The 21286-nt window shown below is 36.3% G+C and overlaps 1 protein-coding gene across 1 annotated transcript in view; it reads right to left on the minus strand.

Moving 5' to 3' along the window:
* Positions 1-1950: 1950 nt before the first annotated feature.
* AP3S1 (adaptor related protein complex 3 subunit sigma 1) overlaps positions 1951-21286 on the minus strand; it is a 31865-nt gene continuing 12529 nt past the window's right edge. The window contains exons 4-6 of the mRNA XM_085212952.1: positions 20309-20380; positions 11920-12027; positions 1951-3297 (exon numbers count right to left, since the gene is read on the minus strand). Coding sequence (XP_085069078.1) covers positions 3169-3297; positions 11920-12027; positions 20309-20380 — 309 coding nt within the window. The 3' untranslated portion in view covers positions 1951-3168. The remainder of the gene's footprint in view (positions 3298-11919; positions 12028-20308; positions 20381-21286) is intronic.

Raw genomic sequence — 21286 nt, forward strand, 5'->3', positions numbered from 1 at the left:
AAAGGATTTCTGCAGATTACCTAGTCCAATCCCACACTAACACGTGTTCCCTAGAGTACATTGCAAAGGAAAGTATCCAGGCAGTCTTGAATATCTCCAAAGAGACTCCACAACCTCCCTGGGCAACCCGTTCCAGTGCTCCATCACCCTCAAAGATGTTTTTTCTCATGTTCTCAGAGATACTTTCAGTAAGGATTTTTAAAAATGCTTGATTAAAATAAAGCCTGAACAGACTTCACTGTAAAGATTTACTTGTTTAATAATGTGAACTCGTAAGTCTGAAAATGAATTTGGCACGGAAGAAACAGGGCAATAAGTAGGATTGTAACCCTGGGTTTCAGGAAAGTCAATTTTGACCTCTTAAATCCCATGTGAACATCGGAGGGTAAGGGGAACCCAAGAGAGCTGGTTAAATATCAAGCCTTCTTCCATGCTCAAGATCAGTGTATACCTAAGAGTAAGAAATCAGGCAAAGGTGCCAGGATACCCACATGGGATGAGCAAGGAGATCATGGAAAAACTCCTCTGGAAGCAGAAAGTTTACAGAATATGGAAGAAGGGTCTGTCCACTTCAGAGGAATATAGGAACACTGTCAAGGCAAATACAGATGCAGCAAGAAGGGCTGAGGCCCACTTAGAATTATCTCTGGTGAGGGAGGTCAAGAACAAGAAACAAGAAATATTAATAGCAAAATGAAGGCTGCTGCTGGCTGGGTAAATGATAGAAGAACAGTGGATGTAGTGTACACTGACTTTAGCTTGACACTGGTTTTGGACAATTTCTCCCACTGCACCTTTGTAGGCAAGTTTAGGAAGTGTGGAACAGATGAGTGAACACTGAGGTGGATTGAAAGTTGACAGACTATCAGAGCTTAGAATGTTGTGACATATTACAAACACAGAGTTCAGCTGGAGTCCTATAGCTGGCAGCGTTCCCCAAGGGAACTGGTCTTTAATATCTTCACCAGTGACCTGGATGAAGAAATAGAGTGCACCCCCAGCAAGTTTGCTAATGACACAAAGCAGAGAGGAGTGATACGCCAGGAGGCTGTGATACCATTCAGCAAGACCTGAACAGGCTGGAGGGCTGGGTGGAAAGGAATCTGATGAGGTTTAACAAAAGCAAGTGTAAAATCCTACACAGGAATAACTCCACACATCGGTACAGATTTGGTGCTCTGTGGAGAAGGATCTAAGTATCCTGATGGACAACAGGATGACCATGAACCAGCAGTGCACCCTTGTGGCCAAGAAGGCCAATGGTATCCAGGAGTGCATTAAAAAGAACATGACCAGCAGGTACAGTGAGGTGATTCTCACCCTCTACTCTGCCCTGGTGAGGACACATTTGGAGTACTGTGTCCAGTTCTGGGCTCCTCAGTTCAAGAAAGACTGGGAAGGTCTAGAAAGAGTCCAGTAGAGGGCCACAAAGATGATAAGAGGCATGGAGCTTCTCCGTTGTGAGGAAAAACTAGTAACCTGGGACTGTTCACTCTGGAGAAGTCTGAGAGGGGATCTTATCAACACTTAGAAGTGTAGGTGTCAACTGGATGTGGCCATGCTCTTTTCAGTGGTGTCCAGCAACAGAATAAGAGGCAACAAACCAGAACACAGGAAGTTCCATATGAACACGAGAGCATCAGATAGTATACTCCAAATTAATCTCTCTTTCTCACTTTTCTTCCCACAAACCCTCTCAAAAGGCACAACAGCAGTTACAAATTATCAAGCTGAGAATGTGATGTTATTGTAAATTTATCCTATTGGATATGCCTGACATTCAACTCAAAGAAATGTTTCACTTACATAATATCCACAAATCTAAAGTAACATGGGGCCTATCAGACCAGTCCTGAAATGTCTTGTACCTTAAGCAATATAATTGTATTTTCATATAAGCTTACAATTGCATACATGTTTTCGAGAAGAAACTTTACAGGAACTCTTAAATATCCCAATGATATTTTTATTATTCATTTGAACATTTTTGTACATCACAAAGATCTTAAGAGCATGACTATAAAAATCAATCACTACCTTTATTTACCTTTTTAATTCACAGAAGAGTTTAAGAGCTGACCAACTTACACAAAAATGATAGTACTTAAGATTTTCCAAGGTCATGACAATAGAAAATAACTCATATATTTAATTCTTGATGTTGAGAACTATGAATTTCATCAGGCACAGAGGCCCTTTAAAGTAACTTTTTAAATATTCTTCTAGAGTCCTTTTCTTTATTACATTATATTAATGTAATATATAAACATTAATTTGATACATTTACATTTTCAGTTCTGAGCTGCCCAATGATCTCAACCTATTCTGTACTTCCCACAACACACACAAGCATCTGCTGGCATCCATTTAGGTCCCCTCTTCTCTGAGAATAAAGTCAGACCATGAGGTGAAATCTATCAGATTGTGTAAGTATATTCTCAACATTTATATGTAAACAGAAGTCGGAAAACCTTCAGTAAAGGCAGTATTTCCTTCAGAATAATAAAGAACAGATTTTGTGAGAAATGTAAAGAGCCAATGCACTCAATACAATACTCTACTGTAATTCCTTCAAAGACTGAAATACAGCATTAATGTTTGCTACAACAGCATTTGTTGTAGTGTATACATATATTATATATATATATATAGTATATACATATTGTATAGTGAACTGGCTCAATTAATAGGAAGTAGAAGTGATTTATTGCAGAGTAGATTTTAGACAAACACATGTTTAGAAGTCCAGTTTGCTATGATTTTATTTAAATGAGTTTTATGTTTTCATGCAATATTTGCACCTAAATAATGACAAACAACAAAAGTGGTTAAAAAATGCACTACTTATAGACCTTAGTGAATATACTAAAAACTCAGCATTATAGGTTATACTTTCCCAAAATACTGCAGCAGCCGAAACACAGTGATATGCCTTACAAGGGCATAGGAATGTAGCTCAGAAATCACACAGGAACTATCCATTTCCTTTAATTTCACAAACAAGACAAAAGCAATGTTCAACCCCATGTATTGATTTTTCAAATAACATTTATACAGTACCTTGAGTTTTACTCAAATCATAAAAGTTAGACATATCATTTATTTAGTAAACAAGTATGTGGTAAACCACTATTACATTTTCCCTTGGTTTTACCTGGAGTAGCCATGTTATTTAAAAGTGGGCAGGTTTGGCACTTTTATACTGATGTCACCAATATTAATATTTCTTGGGATCTCTGGCAGATTCATATTCTTTACTGCTGAAACAGCCCGGGCTGGAGCTCCTGCTAAACCAGCCTGTGTACAAAGTGAGGAAAAACATAAGTCAGGAAAAGCTGGATACAAGAACATTAAATAGCAGTACACACAGATAACTGATGTTCTCAAGTATTTCCATGGTTTTACACAATTAGAAAGACCACATGGTAATTGTGTTTGGAATGAAATGGGTTATTTGGAAATATTAATCCAGAAAGAGAAAACAGTTCACACATTTCTTCTTACATGGTAAAACATATACTGTCAACTTGATGGAAATGTATGCAGGGAGGAATAGGAGGCTTATCCACCTGTGTGTAATACATAGGTTATTGAAGATACAATCTTGAGATACTTAAAGTCCAGTGTACTATCTTTGTTTCTCATCTATACTAAGAGTTCATACTGATCACAGTTGACTAATGCTGGTTACAGGTTCTGTATATGTAACCTCAAAGTAACAAGTTACCAGTGTCAGTTAAACCAAATTACTTATCTACAAGCATATGAATATGAGGTAATTCAAGGTGGCTTGGCCTGAAATGAAAAGGATAAAATCTTTGCATTTTGGTGATACAGATTTTATTTTTATTACTGCTAATAGATTTAATATATCTATTACTAATAATTATTATTTTTTATACTTTTTATTTTGACCTTTACAAGTAGGCTTAAAAATATTCACAAAAGACAACAACCATAAAAATGATCTTCAGAACCACTACAGTTGTACACAGTGGCATCTTACAGGCCTTGTAAAAAAAAGGAGCAATCTACAAGAATCAAAGCAACATGTCAAGAACTGGTTAAGACAGACTAAACGTAAACTGATGGTCTTTCTTTAAGTTTGATTTTACTTAAGAGTGTCAAGGACTGAAGAAATCAGTGCACTTGGACACAAAATAATTCCGAGGAAGAAATATGGCACTTCAAAAGGAAAAAAACTTCTGGAAAAGTTTTCTATCTGTACCTGGAATAGAGGTAGTTTATAGAAGCAAGAATGTAGAGCTTGTTAGAAAATAAGGGATGGCAGACACTGGGTCTGGGACAGTGAGGGATGAAGGCCATAAAGATAAGGGTTTGAGAACAGACCGAGGACATTTGGCAGGGAGGTGATTAGATGTCCCCAGGGCAAGAAGAAACCAGTTTGGGGGGAGGCCCCCCAGAAAGGCCAGGAGTTTACAGTGAGAAAGGTCAGAAGCCTTTGTGAGGAAGAGGACAAATCTTCATCCCACGACCCACTACGCACGCGCAGGAGGAGAGGGTCTGCATGCTAACGAACTCTCGGGCTATAATGAACATGGGTCCGAATTCCAGGAAAACTATTATGTATTAGTTTGGCCAATATCTGTAGCACGATTTTTCCTGATGGTGTGCAAGTTAGGCAGATCCATCCCCCTTGCACCTGGTGTCTGTGCAGCACTGAACAAACCATACCTGCTATGTAACTACTTTGTGGTTACAGAGTTTGATTCTGTATGTCAGTTTCCAGTTTAAATCCTACCTACAGTTCTGCTGCAGATATGTACATTATTTCCTTCTCCCTTCAAAAATAAAACCCAGGGTCAAACTAAAATCAATTTTAAAATTTCTCTCTTTGAAGTAAACCATTTATATCGTGTGGAAAAGCTAGAGTCTTACAAATCCCTAGGTGTCAGTCACAGGAGGATTCTCAGTACGAGAAACAGAGACCAAAAAGCCACAAGTCATCTGCTGCATACACACCCTGCCAAACCCATAACAGATGTGCCTATGTTGGGAAAAAGATGAGGAGATACAGGAGGCAGCTCAGGAAACCTTAAATCTCTTAGCATAACCAAACAGTTTGCTCTCACTTGGTCCCTCACATAATCCAAATGATCAGTTTTCAGCTGTATGGCTAACTAAATCTGTAAAAGTGCAAGGAAATATTTTTAAAGCCTCTTTTTCCTCGGTTTCTGTTCATACCACCAAGTGTTCAGGTCAAGCACTTCAAAGCTTTCAGTTTCAATCCCTTCATGAAGGGGCAGCTATGGAGCTAACACTAGTAGTATTAGGAAATGCAAGTCTCCAAAATCTGTAACCTTTAATCTGCGATGTCTTAAAGAAACAGCTTTAGAAAACATCTTTGAGGAGAAACAAAAATGGGGCAATGTAAACTGTTTTCCATAGAGGAGATGAAAATAATAATAAAGTAGTAACAAAAGCAATGGATTATACAATTTGTAACTGAAACAGTGAGATACCAGAAAAACATCATTAAGTTATGGGCATGGTCCACACAAACAGGCATGGCTGGCAATTCGAGAGAAGATGTCTTCTAAGTGACTAGGATGGAAAGACTTTACCCTTACTTAATGAAAGTTAATTATTCTTAATGAACAAATAAAAGTTTTAGTATAACTGGTCATTATTATTACCTACCTGCAGCTATCCTCTTTACACAGATTTACAGTCCCTGCCTCCCGCCCCAATGGCATAGGATACAATGGAGACACAATTGAGAATTACTCAGAATACCACAATTGACATTGCCCTTCCTCCCCCTCAGACAGCCATGACTTCCAACAGTCACATTTCTTTAGGGCCATTTTGGATGGGGATCAACAGAGACCCCTAACAAAAGTACTACAAATTTCAGATTACATCTTTGTTTGGAAAGCAAGATTGTCTTTCACTGCCACATACTGCAGTGGAGATTTTCAAACCACGGCAGTCTTTTCTCCTGTTACTGTCTATATTAAGTTGTTCAGTGTGTACAAATATGCACAGCAGAATGCTGTTTATCAAAACTCATGCCAACTCTATAAAGGATAACACACAGTGTTTCTGAGAGCACGAATTTGTAAAAAATATCTAACAAAATTAAGTACTGATAAGTACTTCAACTTCAAAACTGGATAACTAATACATTATCTCAAATATGATAACATTTATGTAGTCCTTTTATTTATTTATCCTTTACTGAAAGTGAAATATTTTACAAACACAAAGATTCTACAAGAGAGATTTTCAGACCATTGTGTTTTTAAGCAGCTTTATAGAGGTACCTGATTAGAAGAGCCACCTTTGTAACATTGCATTGGACATGTTTCAGCTGCCTTTATTACGAAATAATTCAGCAGGTATCTTGGTGAGGTGCAAAGAAAAACTGTTTCACTTTGAACAAAAAATCAAAACACGCAACCTTTTATCATGCAGCGAATGATGGATTGTCTGTCACAGCAAGCAAATGACTTGAGCAAGTGAAAATGAAACTTCTGAAGACACGTTAATGAAATTTCAGAAATACAGTACAAACTGCACAAAGCTGGTATTACAAATAGCCAATACACCAGATTTCTGCCATAGCTGCTCTGTATTCTCAAATTCCTTTCTTATCAAAGGTTGTACTTGAATCTTGAAATACTGTATATTATTATTTTAGTTACTGCAAAAAAAAAAAAAATGCTTGTGAACATGGTTACACACTTTTAGAGCAAAAGAACAATGCCATAAATGCAAAATAATGCTATTTTAAAGATTGAAATAGAAACATTTAATAACAAATCTTGTTCTAACAGTCCTAGTATATCAAGTAAGAAATATTAACTGTTGCTAGTTTGCCCAGGTCATTATTTATTATTATGGGTATTAATTTTCTTTATTGTTATCATCACCTTTTCTTATAATGCCCCACAAGTAGCACTACATGAAAGTAAACCCAGAAACACTGTTTTACTTTAAAAATAAAAAATAAAAAAAAATCAAACTCTGGAAAAAGCACTGTATATCACAGATTTATTTCTTATGTGCATTGAAAAAAAAAAAGGAAAAAAAAAAGAAAAAAAACAATTCAGACTTCACCCCAAACAGAGCTAGCTATCACTAGAATAAACATTTAGAAATATACAATCTACTGGAAAACAAAATAATGCAGGCTAAAGCTTTGCAAAATAAGTCATCCTTTTCTGAGGTATGCTGGAGGTACAAGGACCTCTCTGCTGCTGGTGTTTCATACTAGTGCTTCTTTCTGGAACAAGTATGACTTCAAAGCAGCAAGGTTATGAAAGAATGAAAGGATGCAATGCATAATATAAAGGAATGATTATGTCCTCTGCTTATGAGGTTAAATAAATGAACATAATTAGAGAAAAAACAAAATGAAGTCTGAAGGTATATCAAAATGAGGCCAAACAGATAAAAAGACTTAAGGACGTACTCTTAGAAATTTTAAGCACTTGAATCACAAAGAATAATGGATGGGAATGATTTTTTTTGTTTGTTTATTTTTCATTGCCAGACCCAAAAATAAAAACAGAACATGTGTGAGCAGAACACAGAACACACAAATAAATAAATAAAACAAAACCTGAAATCAAGCTCCCTACTGCTACAATGAAACATGGATTATATGTTTCAAATGTTGACATATTAGGCAGAAGAAGGTAATTTCTTTGATTTTCATGTGCTGGTAACATACTCCGAATTTAGGTAAAAAGTTTCATACTACCCAAATATAGTTTTGGCTAACACTTTATAACTTACTGCTACTAAAAGCAATTACAGAAGTATATTTACTAAGTTTTAAGGGCTTTTCCTGGAAAGATCATGTAAAAAGCCAAGAGCAAAGTTATTTATAAATTAAATAAACTTTGTCTGCACAAGTTGCAGACATTTAAACTACCCAAAATTCAAATACATAGATACTTAAAATGAATGGAAATGAATTTTGAAATAGTGCCACTAATGTTGACTGACATTCAAACCATTGAGCTGAACTAAATGTTTTCAACAGCAAATGAAAAGGGGGACAATGAATAAAACTGAGCTTCAAACATACATTTTTCTCCTCCTTTCCTTGTTATATTCAGTGACCAGGGGTACCAAGATACCTTAAAGCAAAATCTGGCCATTCAAAATGATAAGGGCAGCAAATGTACATCTGAAGTTCTACACATAGCAACCACCTTTTTCATTTTACATTTGACACACTTAAGGATTCACAGAAGAATCTTGGTATTTTTTACAAATCAGACTCATTATTTCATTTCACATGTATAAAACTGGATTTGCAAGTTGTCTTTTTAAGTTTTGTATACCTGAAATTTACTCTAAAATTTAATTTCTCTTTGCAAGCCGGTTGTTTGCTTCTACTTGGAGGAGAATTCTTCTTTCTTAGTTTAGATTTTTCCTATCAGAAATGTATTTTGATTGTATTGTCACACTGTATTTTGCTATCCTTGTATTCAATTTATATTCAGATTAGTTTTGCAGCTTTTTAAAAAATTCATGCAAGTTCATGTTTCCTTGTTTCTTAAAAAATGATACAAAGAAAAGTTAAATTCTAAAACGCAGCAAGAGAAACAAAATAAAAAATATGATGCCAATGGAAAGCTAGTAAAATACACTATAGCCAATAAAAAGATGAGGGAACTACAAGAAGAAACTAGCACAAAAAGTAGGCTACATAGACTAGTATGGGTATTTTTACACATAATTTTTGAGTCTGGCCTACATGATTTATTGCCTTTGACATCATTTTGCTTTCCCTTTTTGTTAAAAGTACATTTTTTCTCAAAGTCAGCAATACCTTTGTCTACCTGTCCTGTCTGGGAGACTGAAAGATAAAGGTCTGTAAGAGAGAAGAATGAAAGAGCTAGAAAAGATCAGGATGTTCAGAAAAAAATGAGGTCCAACTTAAAAGTCTAAATCACACATAGTTGAACACTCCAAATAGAGGAAAGGTAGCACAGATTTACCTACAGTAAGTTCAGAGGCACTGGATAAAATCCCAAAGATCCCTCTCCCAAAAATTCCCCCTCTTAATCACAATGATCAGTTGGCTTTAGGAGACTTGACCAGAAATCCATTCACAGACAAACACTAACACTTTAAGGTAAGGAAATGTAGTAAAGACAACATTTCTCAGAATAAAAAAGCAATTTCCTTCATAGCTCATCCCCACAACGATAGGAGCTGAATCAGAAATCAAAGCTATGGATGCTATCACAGTAATTTAAACAAATAATCTCTGCTGAAAGGATCAAGAAATCCTTTGAGCTGATAATATTTACAAATATTTGTAAATTAAATAAACATGATTTAACTCCTTTGCTAAACTCCAATTGACAGCCTGTTTTGAAACCCAATATAAAACTAAACAAACATCAAATGGCTGGATTTTGTATATTATGGAAAGTTGGGTGGGTATACCACAAAATTTAGAATATTTCTGTAAATGGAGCTCACTTAAATAGTATTGCATTCAGGCTACAAACGTAAGGGCAATTCAACCTTAACACAGCTATTTTATAGATGCAAGAACCACAACTGAGGTCGAAGAAGCTGAATAGACTAATGTGTGAGTGCTGTGGCATAGGTGGCAGTCCTATGAACTATGGACGAAATAAACAAAAAAATCTGACTTTTTAAAAATATTTTATTCTTTTTGAAGAAAAAAAAAATTAAAAGGGTCCACTAGTTTTGATTTCCTTGTGACAAGCATTAAAAATATTATTAATGAGTTACTACCGCTTTTTACTTACGCAAGCTGAATTTGATACTATATTGGAAGGACATGTTCAGGAAAGACGTTGAAAGATTTACAATCTTGATCAAAAAGGCAAAAGGAAAAGAAATAGCAATCAGATAATTTCTGATGATATTCATGCAACAAATGATTAATGATCTGTGGAACTACTTATCAGGTATTGTGAAGTATCACAGTATTACAGTAACTGTTACATTTGAGAAGAAACAGTCACTGAGTTAAAAAATGAATTTCTGGTGAGCAGGACTGACAAATGCCCCGCTCTATTCCAGTCACCAAGTGTTTCTGTTTATCACTGCTGCTGCTTTGCCTTCTACAATTCACTGCTGAACATAAAAGAGTAAGTTGCTATTTGCCCTGCACATGCTATGACTTCTAGGTTTTGTGTTTTGTTTTGTGCATTTTTTTTTTTAACTTCTATGTCCTAATTTTCTTCCATAAGTACCTTAAAAGAAAGAATGACTTACTGGTGGGTAATTGAAAACATAAAATATTGTAAATGCATTTCAGAGCCTAGTGAGAGACTACTCTCCAGTCAGTTTGGTAGCAGAATAAATATAATTAAGAAAAAAACATTTTAATTAAACGCTTCTAGTTGAAACTTGTAGATGCACTAACACATGGTAGAACACAGCTGCTTAATAAGTTCAGCTTTTGGGATACCATGTTAGTCTTTCATCAGAAAAATAAAAATAAACGTATTCAGAAATTATTCAAACATAGCAATAATTTATGAGATTTCCATGTAATCAACACCTCATTTTAAATTTGCAGATTTTAAAATGAATGTATTGGGCATCTTCAAAGTTTGTAATGCAATCTTTCTCAACTTATGTTGCCAGGCACAGTGTTGGCTTTTTCCAGCTTTTTACAAAGCGTTGTTCTGTTCTTGGAAATAGCTTGGAAGTAAAACAGACAACTATGCGTATCAAAAGACTCAAGATGATGCAATGTGAGATTCTAGAACAGTATACATTGTACCAAAAAAAAAAAAAAAAAAAAAAGCTGACAAATTAACTTCTCTTCTGGTTCATAAGATGTACTCAATCCAAAACTAGAAAGTTCTCTGTGTCTTCCTCTCAAATGTCATTTAGTTCATATTTATGCCACCTGTGATTCTTCAATCCATTCAGCTGACCTCAGATTTAGAAAGTCTCCAATTTAAGCAGAAGTCTGCTTTCAGATTTGAAAAATAAGCTCTGAAAATCAGATTATATGTTCTTTTGTAGAATGCTCCGATCAGTAAGAATCATTCATAGACTTAGCTAAGATATACTGTTGATATTTTAGCTAAAATGACAAGACTGATAATGTTTAAAAAAAGTAGCATTTAGTCACATAGCTAAAATAATTCTAAAATCCCTTCTCATTCTAGATTTCTCTCCTAAACACAAATTCAACAGTATTAAAGGCAAGCATTTTAATATCCAGATTCACAAACTGCAAAGCTTAACATGGAATTACATCTTGTCACTCTTCTCCACAACTGTGCATCTTTTCTACTTGTCAAGAGGAAAGAGATTCCCTCCAGCTACACAAGTGTCCCTCGCTCAGACTAGTACGTGCATGTAGCAAATTTCATCTTCTCACTGGAGTCCACTCAACCAACAACAGATGTTCATATTACCAACATGGCAGAATTTGTATTTAATTTAAAGTGCCTACAACTAGATTATAATTTCTATCAAGTCCATTTCACTCCAATTTATTATTTTATGTTGCAGTATTTTTGTGCATTACATATACTGCCATTTATTTCAGCAGATAGAAGCATACTAGTAGACAGGAATATGTTATCTACACACCTCAGTTCTTCACATAAATTCATTTGTTGTAATGATTAGCAATTTCCAACACAATATATACTCTGGAAATAAAATGCTTTCTGCAAGAGAAACTCAAAGAACTACAGGTGTATCTCAACAGCAATGACATGTTCTGCTACTAGATACACATAGCAAAATCTAAACAGCAGCTCCTCTAAGCAATTACTGCATATGAAGAAAGGTACAATAAACTAATGTAATGACCGATTGTGAATTTTCACTATTTATAAGCAAGCACTTGAAGGATAAGCAGTATTACATAACATGCATTTACTGCAATCATGTTTTTAGTTTAGACACTACACAGCACTGCTTCTTTCTTACCTCAGATTTTTCCAGTTTATTCTGAGCATCAATCTGAGTGACAATTTCATTCATGTTGGTCTCCAGAACCATTCCACCCATAACCATTTCAGCTAATATATTATGGACCTAAAAAGAAGACCATAAGAAAACTTTAAAACATCCTATACATGGCTGGACAGATGATGTCTAAATTCATCAATTCAAGAGCATGTATATTCTATCAGTCAGTTAATCTTAGCACATTCTTTGAAACAGTTTGGGCACGAAGCTTATAACATGCTGTTCACTTCCTCAATGTGCTCTTTGCTCATAGTTCTTACATCACAAATCTCATCAGCTATACCACTTTGCTTATCAATGCTAGCCAAATGAACTTTGTCATTCATCTTTCTTTTAGTATGTTTTCTACCCAAGGATATTAGAGCAAGAGTTCTACTTACTGTCAGTAGTAAAGCTAAGAAGCAAGCTCTAGCATATTAACAAATTTCTCAGAAACAGTTCTGTAAAAATTATTTTGAGTTATATCCGTGAAGGATGAGAGACATAATGACATTCATTCACGATTACCAAGGTTAGGCTTGGAAGCAGAGGTAATACATCTGAACATATAAAATCATAGAATCATAGAATCATGAAGGCTGGAAAAGACCTCCAAGATCATCCAGTTCAACTGTCCGCCTATCATTAGTACTCCCCACTAAGCTATGTCCCTCAGTGCAACATCTAAATGTTTCTTAAACACCTTCAAGGTCTGTGACTCCATCACCTCCCTGGGCAACCCATTCCAATGCCTGACCGCCCTTTGAGAGATTTTTCCTATCATCCAACCCGAACCTCCCTGGCACAACTTGAGGTCATTCCCTCTCATCCTACCAGTAGTTACAGAGGAGAAGAAGCTGACCCTCACCTCACCACAACCTCCTGTCAAGGAGTATAGAGTGATAAGGTCTCCCTTGAGCCTCCTCTTCTCCAGGCTAAACAATCCCTGTTCCACTGACCACAAACATGAAGACTTCAGCATCTAGGACTGGGACGGATAGTCAGGACTGAAACTGAATGACTCAGTGAGCCAAACAATGATGTTAATGAAATTGGTGAGTTTAAAATTCTTTTTCCCTGTAACTCTGGTTTTAGAATGTGAGCTTTGGTTCACAAGCCTCTGAGTCACTGTCTGTATTTACAGGTTACCTAATGACTTTTTTTTTTTTTTTTTAAATGCATGCTTCTACATATTTGTTACCAAAACTCTTCAGCAAATACATAATGTAAAATTTTGCAAGCCCACTATAATTTTGAAGACACATAGGGTACACATAATTACCTTTATGAAATAAAAACATTGTACAATATGATACTTCAAAGCATAATTCTGCTATTACTCGAAATACTCTTGCAATTTCCCTGTGGATCAAGGACAGAAGTAAATCCTTAAATCAGGTACGTCCAACCTGCAGGCTGTGGGCCACATGCAGCCCAGCACAGCTCCAATGCAGCTGGCCCCCAGCCCTGTGCCATCAGGGCACAGCTCAGCCCCACCTAGAAGCCGAGCTCCTCCACACCAGCCCAACATCAGTGTGCAGGTATTACTTCCGAATTTTCAGATATTGAGTTGCAATCTAAAATGTGATCATGTCTCCTTACCAAACTTTTATAAGACCTCTCTTACCAGAGAGAAATATCCCTCACTTCACTATCACATCTTATTCAAGTCATTGCTTTTTGACACTATATACATTTGCAAACAACTATTATGAAGGACAAAGTATAGAAAGAGTGAAATGTTATCAAAAGCCCTACTGAACACCTTGAGAACTGACTAAGAATTGCAACCACTGACATCAAACCAACCTGATGCATTAGTTTCACAAAAACAAGGTCAAATATCCTACTAGTTACCTGTTTTTGCTGCTCTCTTTTTTATGTTTCAATTAAAATAATAATAATAATATATTGTTACTTCATATACATCAACTAGATTAAATATTTTATGAGGGTTTTCTGGAAGTAACATCTCTTGTTTTATTATGTTGGCCCACAATGTCAAAAGTGGATGCTGATGGTATGTTAGGAGAGACTGAACCTTCCCACCAATATTCCATTCCATGTTGTTGCTATGTGGCAGATGGCAGCAGAGGGGCAGCCTGACAAAATGCTGTCTGCCATGGAAGTGCGTATGAAGCAAAGGTGTGGAAATGAACCCCTCCATGAAGAAAAAAATAGCACCCATCAGCATTCATCTATACTTGCTGAACATTTGTGGGGAATAACCAGTGGGTGTGAACACAGTGAGGAAGTGTGTGGTGCATATCAGCAGTGGTGACAGTGGGTCACCTCCACTCATACAGATTTTCACAGGCTCTCTTTTATCAGAAATTTTTGGCAAAAATGCATAGCTAATGGTGGTGAACTTGTTAAAAAACTGTTCTATAGCTGAGAATCTGCTCTATCAAACTGTTATTGTGCTCTCTGTATCTGTTGTAGTTTCCAGTGAAATAAATATGAAGCATTACTTTTGGAGTGACATACATACGTCACATGGCCCAAGCAAGCCAAAAGGTTGGACATAATATGAAAGTGATGCAAAATAATTCTTCTGGCTTGTGATGAGGTTAATTGTTAAGGTTTCTAGCATCACAATATAAACATGGTAATCCAACATTAATACACTCTGCACTGACAACCCAAATGCATTGAAAGGTGTTACCAAACATTTACATCCTTTTACTAAAAATTTACTTTCACTCATTACATAAGGAAAAGGCTTGCAGCCCTTAACAAACAAGAGTTAGCATCCACAATGCATGCACACAGCCTTGTGAGTTTGCATTTGGCTAGCAACCTTCAAGGAATGATTTTATAAATTACTGATGGAAGTTACAATGTATTCAAAATAATCAACTTTAAAAGAAACTGGTCTTTCAATCAATTCTCAGTTTTTCTGACACAGAACACCAACAAGTTAACAACAACCATTAACACAGACCCCATTCCGACAGCACCACGTCCGTGCTCTTGGTGGGGGACGTACGGAGTACCCACTTGAAAGCAGTCTCAGTAAAGATGTTGTAGAACCAGAGTTTGAAGGCAATTAACATAATAAATGTGATGGTTCCTTGGGGAAGTGATAGCGCAAGTGTTTCAGAAGTAAACAGATTTTCAGCTTCAGTCACAGTCAGATTCCATTCCAAATCAGCGACGTTTCTAAGTTCCAACACAGGCTGATCAAGCCTTCTTGACTGTTCCACCAAGCTACGTGTGATTTCCCTCAGAATATAAAAAGGCTGGCTATGAGAGGATGAAGGACCATCAAAAACAAATGGTCACAGCCACAAAGATCTTTATAATATGGAATTCATCTGGTGATTTTGGTTATATTTCATTTTATCAATCATTTACTAACCAAGTATTTTTCATGTATTATGTTCCACATATTATAACATTCAGGTTTTTCTTTATTTTCTCATTTCTGAATGGGTTTTATACAGACTTACAGTAGGAGTGATAAATAGTTTGTGTTTCCCTCACAAATCACGGATACATTTTCAGGTTAGTCTTACCTAACCATAGCCTTAATCACGTGTGAAGTGGTTCTTTTCCCTCACTCAATAAAAACATGGCAAACATCATCACCTGCTACCATAGATAACAGACCTGAATTGTATTTTCTTTTTTGAAATGCACCTAGCTTCAAAAGATCAACCACAGTTCCCAAATCCAATCCATAGAGGAGTACTTTGCATTTTGTTCTTTTTGGCAGACCTGGTGATGTCAAGGAAGAAACTTCAACAGTAAGCCCAAACTAATAGCCCCAAAAATTCAGAAGTGAATCACTTTGAAGTCAAGGAGAGCAGAAGCAGAATAATATTTTCATAGTTGAAGAATATATTTTAATGTCTAGAAAATGACTGAAACTGCATTAGTAAATACGTGAGAGAATAAATTCCACCTTATGTCCTAGAGATGAAATGGAATTTAACTTAATTCCTTCTTAACATTCTTGAAATCTTTGTAAGTTTTAGAACTTGCCTCTTCTTCTGAAGAATGAGAATAATTCATACATATTTCTAACAGAAAAGGAAAGGAGTGACAGTAAGTTCCTGCTTACTTTCCTCTAGCCAGCAGAGAACTTTACAGAACAAGCCATGGAAGCCTAGCAGAAGAGAACAGGAGCATATAAAAGAGCAGCTCTTGGTCTTTTCAGATTGTTCATTTCCATCTTAAAACAATATTTAAAATGAGTGATACTTTCACTCTCCCCCAAAAATAGTCTATCAGGCAATTTCTTTTTAACATACTGATACAACATACTGGAACTCTGATACAACAGACTGAACTCTGTTTCCAATCTACTCCAAAATGACTGAATAGAATAAGCAGTGTTTTCCAGTTTACCATAAGTAGATTAAAAGGTGAGCTTAAGAATAAGTGTCATTCCCTCATGTCAGTTTTGGTGGCTACTTATAAAATACAAGAGTAAGGAATTACAGCCCTGTCGACACCACTAATAAAAAAGATCATTTTTTCCCTCTACAGCACTGACACAGTAAATAAACAAATGTATTAGACTATATTTAATACACTTTGTACAGTTCAGGAACAAACTAATACAAGAAAGGCATCCATAACTGGAGCCAATTCAGCACAGGGCCACCAAGATAGTTAGGCTGGAACAGTCAAAGTGTGCAAAGATGCTGGGGGACCAGAGCTGGGAGCATCCACCAGCACACCAGTGTCCTTGCAGGGCTTGTGAGTAGCTGGAGCTGAGCCCTTCTCAGTGGGACACAACAGGAGAGCAAGGGGCTAACACAGGGAAACCTTTCCCCAGGAGTGGAGGAGTCTGAGGACACAGGCTGCCCAGGGCTGTGCAGACTCCCTCCTGCCTGAGTGGTCTGGACTTACCCCAGGGCTGACCTACTGGCAGCAGGTCCAGACAGCAGCCTGCTCCTGACATCCATATTGGAATTATCCTATGATTTTATGGCACAGGCATGCTACTACATGATGTGGAAACAGTTTCATTTGTACAAACAAATGCTGGAGAGCCAGGAACAAATTCAAATTTCTGGAAGAAGTTAGATGCAGGGAATTACAGACAATTTAAATGTAAGGCAGATGTTAGCAATATTAATTGTACCACAAGTAACCTTCAGTATTAGTTATGAGGCACTGAATTCTACAATATGAAAAGCATTTCAAAAACACTTTAAAAACTCAGATTTTATTTTCAACAGCCTGATAGAAGATACAGAGGTAATGCTCAAGAGATGTCACTGAGAAGCCCAGTAACTTCAGCTTAAGGTAGTAGCTGTTCAAGGTGCCTCAGTAAGTGCACATTTCAGCTCTCTGTGTATCACACCAGAGCACTGAAATTTTTTCATCATTTCCTGATACTCACACATTCATCACAACACAATCTCAAGAGTTTGTAGAAGGTACTGTAGCACAATATTCCAGAAAACTTTTCAAAAATCAGCTATGCATTTTTAAACAAAGGATAACACACGGTAACCAATTAAAAAAGATAAATTATTTGAATCTCTGAATAAAGTAGTTTCACATCAGCATCAGTCATAAAGGACAGATCACATACCAACACTATTTCTCAACACAGCAAATACTTTCCATAACACTGGCAGTTATACAAGCATCCAAACAAATCTCCAGAAGTTTTAGAGAACAATTCAATTAATATTCACATTTTCTATCACCACTTACTAGTCTGAAAGAGATACCAGACATCACTGAGTACACTCGCTTAGCACAGAAACAGCAATTTACTTGTATGAATGGCATTAATACCCAGCCTTTGGTAGACACTGTCATTAGAAGAATAACGAAGACAATAGGTTTTCTCTCTCTCACATACACAAAAAAGCTTATAATCAAGTTGGAAATGTTTGTCTGAATAAACTATTATCATCACAGGCAGACAAAAAAGCAGGAATATAATTTTTTTTTTCACAGCAGACCAATACGCAGTTAAAGACTTGTATTTCTGTGATGTATCTGAACATCAAGGTAATACCTTACTCATTCTTCACAGCCATAAAGAAACAACTTACTTGATTTAGCTTTCATGCTTTTGCTTTATTATCATTATGCGCTCAGAAAGTACTCTACCAGATAAAGTACCACGAATTATGGCTGAACAGAAGATTCAGTGTCACGTATCTGGTGCTTAGCATTACAGAATATGTTCATTGTAATATTTACTATTCCAAGATGTCAGTTTAAAAAAAAAAAAAAAAAAAAAAAAGGAAAGCAAAAAAATTTTACTTTTGCTCAAGGATGCTTAAAAAACATTATTAATCCGAAACAAAATCTATACAGCTCATTACCCAGCTCTAAAAATCCATCAGTTGACACTTCTTAAAAAATCATAAAACTATTTATCCTGATATATTCTGCTTCTAAATATCTCCAATTTAGGAATTTCTGAAAACAGGTTGCAGTTTGTTGTAGTGCTATTGTACTGCATAGCTCTTGTCGTATTTTTCTTTGAGTAATAACTCCAACCACCTTTGAACCTATTCATAGTACTATGGTAACTGTAATACTAAGGTAACCCTGACAAAAATGTGACAATGGAGTTCCATAATTGAATTATAAATCATGAAAAATACGTAGTTTTCTTAATTTTAAACTTACTTCATGCAAATTCTATCTGCTAATGTGAGAGAAAGACTTTTGTTTGTCTCCTTCCTGTTCATCACATTCAGAATGACAGAATCACAGAATGGTTTGGGTCGGAAGGGACCTTTAAGATCACCTAGTTCCAACCTTCCTGTTATAGGCAGGTCTCCCACTAGACCAGGCTGCTCAAAGGCCCATCCAACATGACCTGTGTGAGCACTCGTGGAACCTACGTGCCACTGATTCTGCAATATTCTAATTGCCATCATTGTTTCCTGTGCACTGAAGCAATTGAGCTGAAGCTCAATACACAGTTCTCTGGTCATAATCAGCTGATTTACATGGATGAGCTGATCGAGATGCTCTTCATTTTATGTGCATGGCTTGTCTTTCATCCCACAGTTGTCACTGTTAAAACACACTACCCACTGCCTCACTGTGCTCACATCCACTGTTTGGTCTTCATAAATGTTCAGCAAACACCAGTCAATGTCAGTTGGGTGCCATTTTTACATGAAGTAATTCAGTTCCACACCTTCACTTCACATGATGACACTTTCATGTCAGTCACTACTCTGTCAGACTGCCCTTCTACTGTCACCTGTCGCACAGCAACAACATGTAATGGAATACTGATGTGAAGGCTCACCTGCTGCTGCCATACCACCAACATCCATCTCTGATGTCATAGGCCAATAAAATAAAACAGGAGACATCACTTTCAGAGCAGCCCTTGCATTTTGCAGCTAAAGCTAAAGATCAAACTCCTTGCCATGACTGTATTGTATGATTTGGGTCCTTTAAGCTCGGAAGCTAAAATACAAACCATTCATTTTAAAAGTTCTTTTGAACTTAGATCTATCAGTTTGGGAGCAATCAAAGCATTCCAGCCAGGCTCAAAATCCAAATGACTTATCACAAGCAGGTTACCAGTTCAAACACCTACTCAAGATGATTTGCATTTCAGTGTCTGGTCAAGGTATAACTGCTTCTTCAACAAATAATTTCATCATTTGGAAATAAATTTAGTCAGTTTCAAAGAGTAATTTCAGATAGTTGTTACTATTTTTAGATCAATTTTAGTGATATTTGTCTTATTTTCCTTTCATGTCTTCCCATTGAAGCAAAAAGACGTTCACAGTCAGGGAAAGTAATGGTAAGCACAAAAGGTAACTGAAGGAATAAATATTTATTCAATTCTCAAATTTTAAGTAGTACTTATATCAAGAAATGACAAAGTCATTTTAAATAAAAACTACTGTAAGTTTTCTCAAAACTAGCTTAACAAATAAGGTACATTCCCAATAGATGGGAATATTTAAAAAATGTTTTTTTTTTAATGCTTAACAAAGGACATAATGTCTGTTTGAGATTTAGCAGAAAAAGATCCACAGATTTTAAGTTAAATAAACACAGCATTTGAAAGGCAACTACCAGACATAACAGGAAAATCTCCTATGATACTTTCAGTTCTGAGTAACATAACATCTAAACAAAAACAAACCAGAACAAATCATCAAGTCCAACTTCGAGAAGTAAAAACAATATTCACAACTCCAAGATTATGTGTAATAATGCCACACAAAGCTCCTAAACACATTTTAACTTAGAAAAGTAGGCTCTATACAGCTTTCAAGTTTTAAAAATAACCTCTTTGTAGAATCTGTCTAGACTTCACTATAAAAGCAGAATCACTGCATATTTTAATACTGAGTTATCAGTTGAATCAAATATGTTACTTGGCAAGAAATATCACAGGAACTCATCACTGTACCTTGTCTACATGGAAAATTAAATCCAGCTCACACACATTTTCGAAACATTTGTCTAATGTTTCCACAAATACCTGAAGAGGAAAAAAAAAAAAGGTCAGAGGTCAAGCTTTAACAGAAACTCAGTAGTTCCATTATCTCTAAGGTTCTACAAAAGCAAATATGCAAAATAAACATTGCATAGACTTTAAGACATTAAAAACATCCACAGAAATTAGGTGGTTATCCCTGTTAACAGAATGTTATTTGTACATCAGAGGAAAAATTGTATGCACAAGTCAGTGTATGTTGTAACTCTGCTAGAAGACACAGATTTGACAATAATTGCATCTTGATGTCTTAGTTTCAGCTGGGATGGAAACATTTTCTTTAGAGTGTCTGGTACAATTCTACATTTTGGTTCGAGGAGAAAAGCAACACCGATGAGGCACCAATGTTTATAATTCCCTGTTAAGCCAAGCATCTTCTCAGCAAATAGCCCAAGGAGCTGAGAAGGAACAGAATTAGGACAGATGGCTTACACTGGCTGAAGGGATATTCCATACTACACGAAATCAACTGGAAGGCATTCTGAAGAGGGAGGGATGATTTTTTTCTCTTCTGCTGTTCAGTAGTTGCAAGCTGGACATTGGTCAGGGGGTGGTCAGCAATTGCTTGGGCACCACTTGTTATATACATTAATATATATATAGCCATAACTTTATTCTTTTCCTTTTCTCTGTCTTTGTTCTATCTGAACCCATGAGTTCTACTTGTCACTTTTTTTCCCCCAGTTCTCTCCCCCATCCCTCTGAGAACGTGGGGATGGTGAATGACTGTGCGGTCGTCAGCCACCTGCCAAGTTAAACTACAACAGTAACAGTCTATGCTACAATTTTCTCAGCTACCATTCCAAATTTTCCTAGAGATTTCCTGTTACTATGTTTACCAATTATCACATTGCAGGCATATCCCAGTGAAGCAGACTACAGTTAACCTTG

This window comes from Meleagris gallopavo, chromosome Z, assembly GCF_905368555.1.
Source record: "Meleagris gallopavo chromosome Z, MGAL_WU_HG_1.1, whole genome shotgun sequence".
Taxonomy (NCBI): Eukaryota; Metazoa; Chordata; class Aves; order Galliformes; family Phasianidae; genus Meleagris; species Meleagris gallopavo.